At 59.2% G+C, this 15,552-nt stretch overlaps 1 protein-coding gene across 1 annotated transcript; it reads right to left on the bottom strand.

Moving 5' to 3' along the window:
* Positions 1-227: 227 nt before the first annotated feature.
* On the bottom strand, positions 228-15,128 carry MYBBP1A (MYB binding protein 1a). The gene is made up of 26 exons (XM_037808847.1): positions 14,912-15,128; positions 14,614-14,709; positions 13,845-13,928; positions 13,693-13,767; positions 13,467-13,574; positions 12,386-12,561; positions 12,121-12,288; positions 11,885-12,002; positions 10,233-10,528; positions 9,888-9,998; positions 9,126-9,251; positions 8,769-8,936; positions 8,580-8,679; positions 6,803-6,899; positions 6,548-6,699; positions 6,088-6,174; positions 5,824-6,000; positions 5,564-5,737; positions 5,273-5,430; positions 3,801-4,053; positions 3,425-3,550; positions 3,282-3,350; positions 2,650-2,763; positions 2,351-2,452; positions 1,170-1,318; positions 228-1,002 (listed from the first exon to the last, which is right to left on the bottom strand). Exons 1-26 carry the CDS (start codon positions 15,116-15,118, stop codon positions 318-320), a joined length of 4,176 nt encoding a protein of 1,391 aa, XP_037664775.1. The 5' UTR covers positions 15,119-15,128; the 3' UTR covers positions 228-317.
* Positions 15,129-15,552: the final 424 nt, after the last annotated feature.

Here is a 15,552-nt window from a genome sequence, read left to right as displayed (position 1 = left end):
CACCCCCACACCAGACCGTTGCTCCTGGCCCACAGCCATAGGAGCCAAGGCCCTGGCCCCACAGAGGTCAAGCATTTTCCATGCTAAGAACCTGGTCAGCCAGAGGTAGCCCCAGCTCAGGACCAGGGGTCTGTACCCGTTTAGGACGAAATGGAAACCAGTGTTGACAGCGCTTGTGGCAGCAGAACTGTGCCACTACTCTCCACCCAGTGTCAGAAGATAGTCGCTTAGATGGCAGCTTGTTTATTAAAATTATGGTGAAAAAATAGGAGTCTCTAGGGTTGACGGAGGTGGGGGCTGAGGTGCAGGGCCTGCGTTCAGGGCTTTTGCCCCTTTTCCACCTGTGCTTTTTTTTTCTTGGCCCTACTCTGAAGGGGGCTGGGGCTCCCGTTGGCCAAAGACAGCCTTGACCTTTTCTGTGGTAGGGTGGACTGGGGTGACTTGCCCAAGCTCCCCTTTCTGGGAAGATGCTCCTGACCCTGCTTTTTATCAGTAGGCTCCTTGGTGGCTGCAGGCGTGGCGCCATTCACCTGGGACTGCTTCTGCTGTTTCTTCCGAAGCTTGGGGGTCTTAGCAGGGGTGCTGGGGCTGGTGGCGGGGGTGGCTGGGGTGCTGGGGCCCGTGGCAGAGATGGCCAGGGTGCTGGGGCCCGTGGCAGGGATGGCCAGGATGCTGGGGCCTGAGGCGGGGATGGCTGGGGTGCTGGGGCCTGTGGTGGGGGTGTCGGTGGCAGGGGTCTTGGCAGCAGGCCCCCCATTCACCTGGGATTGGGCTGGGACCTTGGACTTTGTCCTCTTCCTCCTCTTCCTCTTGCCCGAGCTGGGGGGCTGCTCCCCACTGGGGGCTGCGGGCCTAGCTTCTGGCTCTGTGCTTTCCTCCGGCTTGCGCTTCTTGCGTTTCTTGGTCTCTGGCAGGAACCCCTTCTTCTTCCGCTTCATGCTAATGGGGTTCTGGGGGGCACTGGGGATTTCCTTCGCCTCTTTCTTCTCTGACTTGGGGCGCCTGGGAGGAAGTGAGCAAGGTTTGAAAGGACCCTGCGGGGACAGGAGCAACTGCCACCTTCGTGGTCCTAGGGGGCCCCAGCTGCCTGGCCCCCTCATCTGAGTGTGAGCAGCCTGAAGGTCCTTCCAGCCCCCTCCCGAAGTGGAGGACGTCCTCCCCTGACGTACCGGACTCCCAGGAGATTCAGGGCCTGCCAGTAGAGGTCGTAGAGGCGGCTGGAGCCGGCCGAGTGCTCCCCCTGCTGCAGGCTCTGCTGCAGGCTGGACTGGAGGCCCCGCAGCGTGCCCAGCACAGTGGTCAGGTCCACGGTCAGATGCTGCAGAGGGGGGAAGGCTGTGGCTGCAGCAGCGATGGGAGGCAGCCTCCCCCAGGCTCCTGGTCCTCACCCTTGCACAGCTCCCTGCCTTTCTGTTGCCCCTGCCTCCCTTCCGGATCCTCAGTCTCTCCCCGTGCCTGCAGATCATCAATTTCTCTCATCTTGGGAGGGAAAAAGAGGCCCCCCCCAGCAGGTGCGGTGTCCGTCTCTTTTTCACCAGGAGCTCTCCACAAGGCCCTGCCTCCACTGTCTCACCCCCCCACCCCCTCCTCCCCTGCTCCTGTGGGGTATCCAGCCCTTCCACCTTCAGGGCGTCATCACGTGGTCTCAGGGTTGCCAAGGCCCTTCTTGCTGGCTTGCCCTCCCAGCCACCTACCAAACAGGCTGTTCCCGAAATGGTCCTTTGGCATCCAACACACCTTACTCTCTGGGCTTTCTCACCATTCTCTGTTCCACCTGCCCCTTAAACGTTGTGGCTTGGCAAGGCCCTGTCCCAGCCCTTCCTCCACTCTCCCGGCACCCTCTTGGCGTGCTCACCTCCACTTGGGCCTTGGCCAACGTGTATGTCAAGGACTCCCAAACCCTTCCCTCTGGGTCAGGCTGCAGACATGCAGACATGCCCTGAACTCAACTAGCTCCTGAGCCACTGTCTCTCCCGGTGACAGCTCCACTGCCCCCTTCCCTAGGCTTGGAAACCTGGAGTCATGCTGAGCTCCTGCTCAACTGCTGCCCACCACCTCCAGCCCTTCCAGCCTCTTCTCAGCTTTCCAACTGGAGCACGGCACCTCACCCCCCTCCCCCCACCGGCCAGGCACAGGTGTGGTCACTACCCTCCACCTCCATCCGTGGCTCTAGCCACCCAAATGAACAGCCCAGACTTCTCACCCTGGCACCCAAAGCCTTTACCCCATGTCTTCCCACCCCCAGCTTTGCTCAGATAGGTTCCTGTGTCTGCACTGCACCCCCCTGGTCCTGCCTGAAACCCCAACATGATGCCCCCTGGTTGAGCCCAGCTCGGGGCCCCTGCCTCACCTGGCGATGCACAGCCCTGAGAAGTGTGATGAGTAGCTCCAAGGAGGACAGCTCCTTCTGCTGCTCCGACTTGGCCTGAGCCTTCCCCAGTGTCTGCAAGTTCTAGGGAGCATGTGGCAAGGATGAGGCACCTGGGAGAACTGCTATGCCCCGCCCCCCTACAGGAGACAAAGGAGAAAATACCTCCCGGAGAGACCCCAAATTTCACTGTGGGGCTTAGGGTCCAAATAACCCTCACCCCTTGGTTCCCAGAGCACCGTTTCTGATGGAGTCAACAGGAGGGGCTCTGAGGCTCTTACCTCGGTGACCTCTGGCAGGACCTGGCCAATCAGCTTTTCCCATTCAGGGTCCTCAAAGCACAGCCTCACCTCCCGCATGGACAAGGCCTTCTGTAGCAGCAGGCAGGCCTGGGCCTGGGAGAAGGGGGATGAGAATGTGGTCGCTAAGAGAGCCCTGAGGGGCTCCACTGAGGCCACGGCAACTCCAGGCCATTTGTGAGGGGCTGCCTCCTGCTGCAGGTCCCACCTGCCTGGGCTCCCACCCCCTGCTGATAAGCCTGGGGAACAGCAGCCAGGACTCCCAGACGGACAGAGGTGGGGCCTCAGCCTGAGAAGTTCCTGGCTGTGCAACCTCCTCCCAGCCTCCCAGCCGTCCTGTCCCACCCAGGCAGGCTACCTGTGAGCCATGGCACCTGAGCAGATGTGGCCAGGAGCCTCCTGGGTGGGCCAGGTAGGAAGTGGCAGCCCTTGGATTAGAGCAGCTGGCTGGTGCCACCCCTGTGCTGGTGGTGGGGGAAGGGCTGGCCAAGACAGGAGTCAGAGGGAACCCTGCCCTCACTTTCCAGGGCAGCAGAGCAGCTCTCGAACCTCACAAACACCCAGCCAGGATCCAGCTAACGGGTCACTCCGCCGGGCCCTGGGAAGTTGCCTACCTGCTGGCGGGGCCGCGCTGGGCCTGTCATGTGCTGGACCATGACGGGAAGCAGGTTCTTACACAGTACCTGGGGGACAAAAGAGACAGTGAGGCAGGGCCGGTCAGGGCAGGGGCTCCAGGGGCAGGGCAGCCCACACTCACCGGGTGCCGGGTGAAGAGGCTCAGGAACATGGGCACAGTGAGTGGGCTGTTGCGCTTGGTCAGGAAGGAGCTCAGAGCTGATGAGTACACAGGGGTCATGAGGTTCAAGTCCAAGCAGCTGGTAGTCTGGACCAGGGGAGAAGGAGCAAGTGTGATGCCAGGGAGAGGTGGTATCCCCAGAATGGGAGCAGGGCCTGGGCTGCCTCTAGAAGGCTAAAGATTTGGCTTTGGAGAGTCATGGCCTCAATCCCCACCAGTGAACGGGGCAGATGGCCTCCTGGCTTGCTGGCTGTGACCTGCTCCCATCTTGGCACCTGGCTCTCTGTGCTGAACCAGGAGACCTTCCTCGAGCCCTCCAGGACCAGGTCCTACTCACCTCTGGACCGTTGGGCTTGGAGCTGGTGCCACCGCCGGCCTTCTGTTTCTTTGGGGTCTTGAGGGTCAAGCTGTCAGCAGTGTTGCCCTTCAAGACGCGGAGCAGGTAGAGGGATGCGTTGAAGTGGTAGAGGGCGATGGAGGAGTCTGCCTGGTGGCCGGCCTGCTGCACCAGCCGCTCCACCTGGGCGTGCAGCATCTCCACCTGGCTGCCCAAGTCCCGGCAGTAATGCCGGGCGCGGCACAGGTGGTGCCTGCAGGGTGGGAAGGGGTAGAGGAGTCAGCATCTTCTCTCCATCCCTGCTCTCAGCCCAGCAGAGCCAACCCCGAGAGCAGGGACCCTCAGTCCCATTTCACAGGAGGGGAAGCAGGAGACCTAGAGGAGACAAGGGATTTGACCCTGGTGGCGACAGAGGCCCAGCCAGAGGGGAAAGGGCTCTGGGGTGAAGCTGCATCAAGGGTCCAACACCCCATCAGCTGCACCAAGGGTCCAACACCCCATCAGCTGCACCAAGGGTCCAGACCGTCCTCCTGCACCCATCTCTCGTGGGGCAGTGGCCTTCAGGCCCTGTGTAGTGAGACAGTGCCTCTGTGCTCAGCACCTCTGTGGCCCCACAGGGCTGGAAACTGAGCGGGGGGTGAGAGGCAGGTCACTCGGACCTCGTCAGAGCAGGGGGTGGGGAGAAGGAATGGAGAAAGCCTGAGCTGGGGCTGGCCTTGATGGTCACTTGCCCCCCAACCTTCTATACCTCTATACTTAGCAGCCTAAGTCCCTGGGTCTTTGTCTCACCACCTCCCCTCTGAGCTCAAGAAGGCAGGTTTGTATCTGCTTCCTGCATCGTTTCCCGATCCTGCCATGGCCCCTTGCTGGGCTCCCGGCCTCTAGACAGCACCCTCCAAACCCTCCTCCACACCGCAGCCTGTTTCAGAAAAGGCAAACCAGACCCAGACACCCCCCAACAAGTGCTGGTTGGAGACACCTCTTGACTCCTCATACTGCTAGGACCAGGGTCCCTGAGGCCCCTGCCTCCCTTACATTCCAGTGGGCCTCCAGGCTGGATCAACTCCCAGTGTCCCCGGCACGTCTCCGGGGGGCCTTCCTGGTACCTCCAGACTGGGTTAGGTGCCTCCCACCAGCCCACTCTCAGGTTAGCCAACTGCCTGATGACCAGTCTGGCTCTCAACTCCTCTCAACCCTGTGAGGGCAACGAGAGGACTGTGGCGCCCCCTGGCTCTAGTGCATGGCAGCACTGTGAGGGCCAGAGAATGCCCAGAGCATGACGGGCCGGATGGAGGACTGGCGTGTGCGAGCAGGCTGAGCAGGGAGCCTGCAGAGTCGGGCGGCCTGGATAGTCATCTTGGCTCCCACCCTTCCTATCTGTGAGCCCCGGGAGTGCTGGCTCTGCTTAAGCCCTGTGGGCTGTGAAATGCCCGTCTCCCTCCACCCACCCTGCAGCTCTGCCGCCCACTCACGTGAAGATGCGGGCAGTCTTGTGGAGGAGGTCCTGCTCCTGCTTGGTGCTGCTGGTGCGCATGCTGCGGCGAATGATGGTCAGCAGCGGCTCGAGCAGCTCCAGGACCAGTGGGTGCTCGGGCTGCCTTGTCACCAGCACCTCGATCAGGTCCAGCACCTGCAGCCAGGAGGGGCGGGCTCAACTGGGGGCTGGAGGGGGGCGGGTGTGTGTGTGTGTCAGGGGGCCAGGGATGCAGCAGGGCAGCCGGGCTGGCACTGGAAGGCAGACGAGCATTGGCATACAGGCTTACCCTGATCTGGAAGTCCCGCCGCAGCACCTTCTCCCTCTGCAGCTTGTTCTTCTCGTCTTTCCGGGCCTGGATGCGCAGCTTCTGCTCGGCGAAGAGGCTGGCGAGGTTCTGGTCCAGGGCCATCATGGCCTCATCTCCCAGCTCCTCCTCTTCCTCCTCGCTGTCCACCCCACCCTGAGGGGCAGATGCCTGGCCATTAGCCTGGCCCCAGGTGGGCGCACACAGACAGACCCCCCGGCCCCTCCAAGGCTCCCGCTCACCAGTGCCTTCCCTGCCTGCAGCACTTCCATCAGCCGCTCCCGGAAGCCCTGGTCCACGTCCCCATCGCGGGCCTCCTCGTCACTCTCCTCGTCCTGGTCGCTCCCCTCACTGCTCTCCCTCTCCTCCTTCTCCTCCTCCTCCTTGTCCTCACCGTCTGAAGCGCCTGGGCTCTGGCCCTGGGGGTGGGTGGGTGGCGGGTCACTGCCCTGCCCTGCCCATGTGCCTACTGCCACCGCCCCGCTCTGCTCTCCGCCGGCAAGTACCTCTGCGTTCTCCAGCTCCTTCTCATCAGAATCATCTGTTACCACCACGTTGTCGTCCTCGTCCTGGCTCTTCTCAGGGTTCAGCACCTGCGGAGGATGCCCAGGCCACTGACCCACCTGTTGCCCTGACCCTTTACCCTCCTTGGCTCACCAGACACCCCCACCCCAACCCCCATCGGCCTTTGCTGACCACAGCCCTGTCCAGTCTTAGGCAAAGGGCCCCGATTTCAGGGAGGAAAATGGAGCCCAGGATCGAAGGCCACATCCTCAAATGCCCAGGAAACAGCACTCTCCTCAACAGAGCCTCTGGCTTCCTGAGGCCCAGACCCCTTTCAGGACCCCCTGGAATAAGCCAGCACAGCACACAAGAGTTTGAATGAGGATACCCCATCCCTGCAGGGCTGTGACGAGAAGGGTGAGGGGATGGCAAGGCCCCAGTTCCCTAAGGAGATCAACTCACATCCAGGATTAGCTGCAGGGCCTGTGGAGTCAGGTGAGAGCAGATGTGGCCAAACACGCTCCGCGCCACCTGGCGCATCAGGTGGCTAGGCTGGGCCAGCAGGGCCAGCAGGACCTCCACCAGCACTTCCACCCACGGGGGTTCCTGGGAGCCTGCAGGCAGGAAAAGGCTGAGCCCGGGCAGAGAACCCCCATCCCAAGTCCCTGTTGTGCCAAGGACGTGCCCCCCGGCCCCGGGGCAGAGGTGAAGACGCACTGATGGCCTTGGAGCGGGTCCGGCGAGTTTTCCCCTCCAGGCTCCTCTGGATGCAAGTCTGGATGTCGCCCAGAAGGTCACAGCTCTCTGCAGGGAACTGTGGGCAGGGATGATGGCAAGTCAGGGGCAAGGCCCCACTCCCAGCCTTTGCTGAGCCAGGCGAAGGGCTGGTCATGTGGCCTTGAAGACTCCAGCCACCAGCCCACCTTGGCCAGTCACCCTCACCTTCCAGATCAGAGGAACCCTAGACCCCAGATGTCTTCTTCACATCTGACATGCAGCCCCGCACCTGCGAGCCCATGGGGAACATGGCAGCCAACCTTCCCCACCTGACACCCAGAGGCTGAGGCTGACAAGGACGATGACAAGGTCATGGCCACAAGGAAGCTGGCAGGTCCCAGGCCAACCGATTGGCAATATGGGACTGCACCCCCCACACCTGGCTTGGAGTTACAAAGACAACACTTAAAACCACTAGTTGTAATTAATTTAGTTATGTTAAAGTTTAAACAAATGGAAACACATCTTGCTGGAAAAAAGCCCAGACTCCAGCTGCCCACCAGTGAGTTAGGGGGGCATTTTGAAAACATCCCATGTGATGTGTGATACCTAAAACGAAGACTTTCCCCACACAGTGCAGTTGGCACCTTTGACATTTAGGCCAGGGATGGTGGGAAGGTGGCCTTCTGGGGAGGCCCTTCTCAGAGCCGTGCCCCTTTATCCAGGGTTTAATCCACCCTGAACCCCAGCTTCTCTGTCCAAATCAAGCTCAGAGATCCCAAGGTCTGCTCTGCACGTGACTTAGACTCGCCAGGAACCCAGCACTATCAAGGGCCCGAAGCTGAGGACTGGAAGAGGCCCTGTGGACCACTGACCACACAGCTCACCCCGATGCTGGACTGGAAAGCAAAAAACCTCTCAGCCAAGAGGCCAGAGGGGAGCAGGAGCCTCATCTACTCAGGCTACCTACAACCTGAAGCAGCCCTGACAAGAGCCCCCAGGCAATGGGAGAGGAAAACCTCCCAGGAAATCAGGGTTCAGCATCAACAAGAAACCACAAGGGTCAGGAGATTTCCCAGCAATGACTTTTAGTTCTGGTCAAACTTCTTGGTGAAAAGAACAGAAAAGGAGACATCACTGTGTACGAGAACCTTATTAGGTGCATAAATATAAAATGTGATAAAGACAATGAGCAATAATACTGACAAACATTAGCCTCAACCCACTAACACTGATTCCATGTGGTTAAGAGTTAAACATAAAAGCTGGGACCCCACACTCATTAAGTACCAAACCATGGAATAAATACCCCCAGGGTGAGAAGTGTGCCAGAGTGGGCCTCCTCTGTGGGAAAGCAGCACTTTCCCTTTAAGTCCATCACCTCTGGCCAGTAAAGCACATTCTGGGAGGCCCTGTGGGGCAGCAGAGCCGAAGCCTATGTTTGAATCCCAGCTGTGTGGTCCAGGGCAAGTTACTCGGCCTTTAAGTCTCAGTCCTACCCCCACCCCAACCCCTGTTGTCAAGAGGGGAAAGAAGTGCCTGCTTCAAAGGCATGGGGATTACAAGAGACTGTCCAGAAAGCCCAGGATGCTGGCTGGTGCCCACTAGGTGAACAGAGTGATTTTTTCCCTTAGGTTGTGAATTTCACCCACAAACTACGTCAGTCCGGAAACCTTCCAGCACTGACTCCTCAGTGCCTTTGGCTACTCCTCTCGGTAGGAACGTGCCATACCTCGGAACTCGAAGGTCACAGCCCCCCATTCCAGGACAGCCATACCTTGAAAAGGTGGATTCCCACCAGGAGCAGCAGGTGCTGGAAGGCAGTGACCTTGACGTCCGAGGATTGGGCCTCCAGTTCCTTCAGAGTCTGCAGCATCCTGGGATGGGGCGGGGGCGTGACATCAGGCCCCTGCTGCCAGGGCCAGACCCGAGTGACCCAGCCATGCCCAGGAAAGCCCCCCCTCACCGGTCCCAGGCCAGGCGCTGCTGTGGGGTGAAGGCTGTCACGGCGGTCACATTGCGGCCGTGGTTCAGCAGCGCGCCGGCAAACTGTACCAGGCGGTGGGACCAGGGCTTCCCGTCCTGGGTCTGGGCTGGTGCCTGCCTGGAGGGCATGCCAAGTACCTGCAGCAGACTGGGTGAGGGGTGGGGGCCAGGGTCACAGGGCTGGACGTGGGCCCCGGCTGCCTCTTTCCACCCACCCCAGGGCTTGGTGCCCCTGCCCTCCACCCACTGGAACCCACCAGGCCTCTGTAGCTCTCCCCACCTTCCTGCCCTGCTCGCCTACCACCCTTGGCCCCCTCCTCAGCAACCCAGGGCCCACCTGAAGAAAGCATTGCTGACGACCTCTCGTGCCCGGCTGTCCAAAGGGAAGGAGAGCCGCTGCCCAGTCTCTGGGATTTGGGATGTGGGCTTCTTTGTTTCAAAGAATGAGTGGAACAAACAGAACCTGGGGTGGGCGGGAGAGCAATCGGCCTTAGCCTCAGATAGCACCAGCCAAGGTGTCGGGCTCCCCTCCCTGGATGGCATCTCCAAGGGAATGGGGTCCTGTGGGCACGACCTGAGGGGTCCAACAGGACAAGGTCCAAGGCAGCCAGGAGACATGAGAAGGGCGCATTTCTCAGGCCTGGATCCCCAGCTGGGGGAAGGGGGGGGGCTGAGTGGTCAGGATAAAGTCAAGTCTCCAATACTGTAAAAAACAGGGCTAATGGAGCCCCCCGCCCCCCACCATGGTGAGACTAAACTAGCACCTGGCTCTGTGCCTGGCCCAGGTGACACAAGTGTTGGGCAAAAGGCCTCCCTGGCATGGTCTATGTGCAAAGGCTGCCCGAGGGACACTTGGAGCAAGCCTGAGCCTTTGAGGGCCCTGTGACCCTGTGCTTCAGACGTCCCTTCCTCTCCCAAGCCCCTGAGAAATTTCTCTAAATCCCCTTGTGCCTAAGGGGCAGGAATGGCTTGTGTGATTCCCGCTGATGACTCAACCTGAAGGCTCTCGGAGTTCCAAACTCGGACCAGGCCTTGGGCCCCGTTCCTTGGCTGCCCTACTCAGGGTAGGGGGGAGTCAGGGCGGGCGCACGGGTCGCACCTGGCCACCTCCTCGATCAAGGCCTCCTCCTTCTCCACCTGAGAGTCCTCCACGATGCTGACCAGGCGGAGGATGATCCACTTCCGAAGCCGGAACACAGATCGCTCAGGACTGGGAGGGTGGGGTGGTGGGGGTGGTCAGAGCAGGGGTCATGGAAGCCATCCAGAGAAAACAAAAAAAAAAGGCACCCTTTCACTCCACCCCAGTCGCCAGCTGGGACTACAAAAAAGGAAACTGAGGCTGCCTTTCATGGCTAAGCTGCTCCCCCTCCCCTTCTGGGTCTGGACCCCCCTCCCCCCCCATCCTGGGAGGCAGAGTCTGGGGCCTGCCCCTCCGCCCACTCACACATGTAGTGAGACGTCCTGGCTTTTCTTCTGGTTGTGGGTGCTGAAGTCGACCAAGGAGTCCAGGTCGGGCTGGAGGAACATGTTCCGCAGCCAGGCCACGTAGTCCACGAGGGCGCGGGGGCTCAGTAACCGCACAACCCGCCAGAAGGTGGGCACGACCGGGTGGCCTTGGTTGGTGAGGGATGAGAAGGCCACCAGCAGGGCCAGCTGCTGCTCAGGGTCGTCCCTGCAGCCTGCCAGGAAGGTGCCCACATACTCGTCCATCTCCGGGGCAAACTTGAACCGGTCTGGGAGCTGCAAGAGCCAAGCATGGCACTGGCAGAGGGCCCGGCTCTGGGGTCACCAGCCCAGGCCCCTTCCACAGCAGGCTAAACTGAGGCCCGGGAAACCCCCCTCCCCTGTACCCAGCCAGCCTGAGCCTAGAATCCTCTCACTCCATTGTTCACAAATGTGCAATGGCTCCCTCACCCCAATGCTTCCCCTTGGGCCCCCTCATGCCTAACTTCAGCACCTGCACCTCTGGCTCCAGCAAGCCCCTCCTTCCCACCTCTCAGATTAGCCTAAGAAAGGGCAGAGCAGCAGTTAAGGGTCCAGACGGGGTCATCAGACTGACCTGGGTTCAAGCCCCACTTCTGCCAGTTTCTAACTGTGCTATTTTGGGATGTAAACCAACACCCTGCACATGCTCACTACGAGCCTTACACATTTTTGTGCAGCAGCTCGTAGAATCTTTGTAACAGCTTTCTGAGCTTGATCACTATCATTACCATTTTATAGATAAGGGGCACAATAAAAGCTCGGAAGTAACATTCTCAGGTTCCCAGGGCTCATAAGGGGTGGACCTGGGATTTGGACCTGGTCAGTCTGGGTTTGGGGCCACCAGGCTCTTCACCACCACCCAGAGCCCTGAGCCTGAGCCTTTGCCCATCAAATGGGAAAACAGCTCTCTGAAGTCAGCTGTACAGACTAAGAGAGAGACACCAGCAAACACTACAGCACTTATTACACACCTGACACTGCTTTGTGTCTATCACCCCACTTAATCTTCATCACAACCCCATGAAGAAGGTACTGTTGGCCTCGTTTTACCCACAGAGGAGTAAAGCAATTACTGCGAGGTCACACAGCTAGCAAGTGGAGTCAGGGTTGGAACTTGGCAGCCTGGCCCCTGGACTCTTTGCAGGCACTTCACCACCACTTGGTCCTTACATTGAGCCCACAGCTTAGGGTGGGGCACATGGAAAATGCTCTAAACATTAGTGACAATGACAACTGTCATTATTATAACACTAGCTAGGGGAATAGGGAGATCTGCACAGACCAGCAGCTGGACGTTCTTCTGCCGAGAGGGTCTAGCTAGGGCAGAAGGGCCTGATCTTGCCAAAACTCCACTCAGAGGGGAGGAGAGAAGGGGTTCAGGTGGCCCGCTTTTCCCAGAGGGAAGGGACACCCAGTCCCAGGCCCCTCCCCACAGCAGCTCTACTTGCCCACCCGGGACCAGGACCCTTTACATCACAGCAAAGAGCAACCAATGCCCTTTTCCAGAAGCTGACCAAGCCCTGATACCAACCCCCTACCCTGCTTCTTAGAAGGCAGCAACCCTGCTGCCAGGCCTTCCTGGCAGTGTCGAGCTACACACAGGGCACCCACCTTAGCTGTGATCAGGTGCTCCCCGTATTGGCGGATCACGTCTCCCCGCATCACCAGCTGTAGCTGCTCCTTGGACAGCAAGGGCAGGGCTGCGCCCAGCAGGCGGAAACACAGGTAGCTGAGGGGTGTGGGACAGAGCCTGGTTAGAGCCCTGGGATGCCCAGGTGTACCTGCTGTCCCACTCCCACTTCACAAACAGGGAGAGGGGTTCCAGACAGGACAAGGGCTGCTCGCACCTGGCCGGCCAGAACTGCTTCTTCAGCAACCCTTGCTCCACCACCTCCTTCCAGAACTGTGGGAACTGGCCCTCCTGGAGCGCCAGGCGGAGCAGGTCCAGAGCCACAGTGGGCAGCTTGTGCTCCTTCTTCACAGAGGCGGCAGCTACCTTCAGCACGTTCACCAGCCTGCGGAGGAGGGCAAGGGGAGCTCAGAACACCCACCCAGCAGACAGGTGCCAAGGCTGCAAGCAGCAGGGCCACCCCGCCCATCTCCCATATGCACCTGGGAAGATTCTCATCTGAGAACAGGTTGACTGGTCCCAGAAGCTTCTCAAGCTTCGCAGGCACCTTCTGCTGGGCCAAGAGGAAGAGCTCCAGGTGCTCGGGGGAGCTGAGTACCGCATTCAAGTCAGCCTTCAGCACCTTTGGCAGAATCTCCTTCAGCGTGGCCTCTGGGACCTGAGGGTGGGGAGTTGGGGTGAGCGGGGTAGCCTCAGCCTCTCCACCTGCCAGCTCCTGTGATGGTCCCTGGCAGGGTCTGAGGTAGGACAGCCAGAATCTACCTCGCAGTGTCTTGGGGCCATCAGAGAGAATTTGTTAAAAATTTCAAACTCCCAAGTCCCAGGAAACTAGGTTTTTAGCAAGCATTCCGTCGAGGATGATTAAATTAGCCCAGAGTCACCCTTTCCATAATTCCTCTTTTTTGGCTTTCAGAGAACAGCCCATTTCTTATTTTTAAAGAGCCCTCAGCTGAGAACCAGTGGAAGAGCTGGGGCCGTGCAGAAAACCCTGGCTGGGGCTGTGCCAGCCTCCTGCTTTTTCCTCAGCCCTCAGGGGTGGCAAAGCGTTCTAGTATTAGCTGACTTCAGTTTCCCATGTAGGGCGATAGCAGTCCCTACTCAAATAGCAATGACAAACATGTATGTAATACTCGCCACATGCCAGGCACTGTTCTATCTGCGCTGCCCAAAATGGCAGTCACAGCCATCAGTGGCAATTGACCACTTAAATATGACAAGGCTGAATTGAGCTTTGTTGTAAGTATAAAATACACACTGGATTTTGAAGACTCAATATGGCAAAACGAGTGTAAAATACTTCAGTGACTTTTTATATTAATTACATGTTGCAATGGTAGAACTTTAGGATATATTAAATTACATAAGCCACACCAAGATTTATTCTACCTGCTTCCATTTGCTTTTTTTATGCGGTTACTGGGAAACTTCAAACCACACATGTTTCTTGCCTTTTTCTATCAGACAACGCTGCTATAGTGTCCTCATGTATTCACTTGAGTCTTCTAGAAGTTTCTATATGGGGAGGGGGGGTTGCCGAAGGCCATGCCGCTAGTCAGCCCATACCTCAGAGAGGATATCCACGAGAGCCTTCTGGGGCTGCTCTTGCAAATGGTTGTGGTGCTGGGCTAGGATCTGCAGCAGCTTCACTGACTTCATCAGAGCCTCCTGGTCCTGGCACCATACAGAGGGGCAGAAGGTGTGAGCAGGGCACGCCACTGTCCCCTGCCACTCCCAGGCCAGTCCAGGCACCCCAGATGAGAGAATCTCCTGATTTCCCCAAAGCTCTTACCTTCACCAGCCGGCCTGACTGGAAGAGTGCCAGCACCCCAAACAGGTTTGCGAAGAGAGCGGGTCTCATCAGCGCCTAGACAGGATGCCAGACACTGGTGAGAAGGGCCCACGTCCTCCCCGCCTCCGCCGCCACCCTGGAGCCCCACTCACTTTCTTCACATTCTGCAGGTCATGTGTTTCTTGAATCTGCTGTAGGACGCTGCACAGGGGGATGTCCTCGAAAGACTGTAACAGCTGCCAGGAGTTGTGACAGGAGGGAGAGGGGCTCAGGGGAGAGGCCCAGCCACATCCCGGATCTCGGCCTCCTCCCTTCAACTTCTGCCAAAAGGCCTTGGGTCCCTGATCCCACCCCAAGGATGCCTCTGAAGCTGCACCCTGCCAAGCAGTGATAGAATTCTGCTGCTCAAACAGGGCTGAACCTCACCTCCCCACCCCATCTCTGCCCAGAGCTTCAGAAAGTCCCTCCCCTGGCCCCCAGAGTGCTCAACACCCTATCTCCAAAAGTCTGCTCTGAGCTCCCCAGAGATCTGGGTCTTTATTGCCCTTCTAGTCATCCAAGTTGGGGAGAGGGCCCTGAACCTTGCAGAGGTTTGGGAGCTTACCTCAAAGCTCACTCCCCCCCAGTAAATGTACCTAAGAGGCTGCTCAAACCTACCCCCTAACCCCTCAGGACCCCCCCCCCCCCCGCCCTCCACCCTCTGTCCACCTGCCTGGGCTTCTTTGCAGCCAAGTCCTGGCTTACACACTTTCCCTAGCTCCACATGGTGAATCTTCCCTCATACTGGGCGGCACCTATCACACGAAGCACGCCTCCAACCTCTTCCTCCGCCACCTCTTTCCAAACAGCGGAGGCATCCGCCCCCTCAGACCCCTCCCTCCAGCTGAGCCCCCTGCGGTAAGCCCGGAGCCAGGAGCTCACTTGTGCCAGAGCCAGACTGTAGCAGGGCCGGGCGGTTTCTCGGCTGATCCCGAGCCCAGTGATTAGGCGCTTCAGTGCGTATTTCATCTCGGATCCCTGCAGAGCCAAAAAGCAGACCTCGTGACGGCGGGTGATAAGAGTTAGCGCGTCCCCTACTGAGCTCGGCAACTCCGCCCGTATTCACTTTGGCATCCCCGTTCGGGACCACGTACCCCCAGCCAGCCCCAAATCCCGGGTCACGCCGCCACATCCTTGCAGGGATCTGCCTGGCTCCCTATCCCAGGCCAAGCCACCATACCTCTGGCCGTGTGCGCAGATACTCCAGCAGCTTCTCTGTGGCCTCAAGCCGCGTCTCCTGCTGCGGCTTCGCAATGTCCCAAAAGAAATCCAAGAACTCGCGGCTGTGCTGCAGCAAGCCATGGCGATCGGTCGGCCGGGCGCCGCTCTTCGTCATCTCCCCGGGGAACACAGGCTCGGCCACGTCCTGAGTCTCCATCTCCGCCATGCTCCATGAACACGTGGGTCCTGAAGCCTGCCTCTTCCGGGTCACGTCCCCGCGCATGCGCACTGATTGGGTCGCCTGGAGAGGAGACCCGAGAGGGGAGGGCCGGGGCCAGGGCGGGGCCACAGGAGGCGGGCCCTTCCGCCCTCACCCAGGGCAGGGCCCTCTGCGAGTAGAGCGGAACCCCTGGCCTCTCCCTGGGACGCCCTTTCCCCGGGCTGCTGAGGGCCTTTCTCAGAAAACGAAAACACGCGAAGCAAATCGATGCGTCCCGCTCCAGCGTGGGCCTTGCGTTCCGAACACTGTTGAGCTCCTCCTGTGCTGGGCTCAGGGCTGAGCCGCAGAAAACAAAGTTACTGCTTCCACCGGGGGAGTGACAGCGGATTAACAAGTAACCAAATACAATTTACAAATGACAGTTAGTATGAAGAAAATAA

This window comes from Choloepus didactylus, chromosome 18 (genome assembly GCF_015220235.1).
Source record: "Choloepus didactylus isolate mChoDid1 chromosome 18, mChoDid1.pri, whole genome shotgun sequence".
Taxonomy (NCBI): Eukaryota; Metazoa; Chordata; class Mammalia; order Pilosa; family Megalonychidae; genus Choloepus; species Choloepus didactylus.
This window is presented reverse-complemented; position numbering and strand designations above follow the sequence as displayed.

Excerpts from the sequence above, each read along its gene's own strand:
- MYBBP1A (XM_037808847.1), bottom strand. The coding sequence starts at position 15,118 with ATGGCGGAGATGGAGACTCAGGACGTGGCCGAGCCTGTGTTCCCCGGG. Across the intron at positions 12,003-12,120 it reads AAGCAGTTCTGGCCGGCCAG|CTACCTGTGTTTCCGCCTGC; the intron begins GTGCGAGCAGCC and ends CACACCCCTCAG. Across the intron at positions 9,252-9,887 it reads TTGATCGAGGAGGTGGCCAG|GTTCTGTTTGTTCCACTCAT; the intron begins GTGCGACCCGTG and ends CGCCCACCCCAG.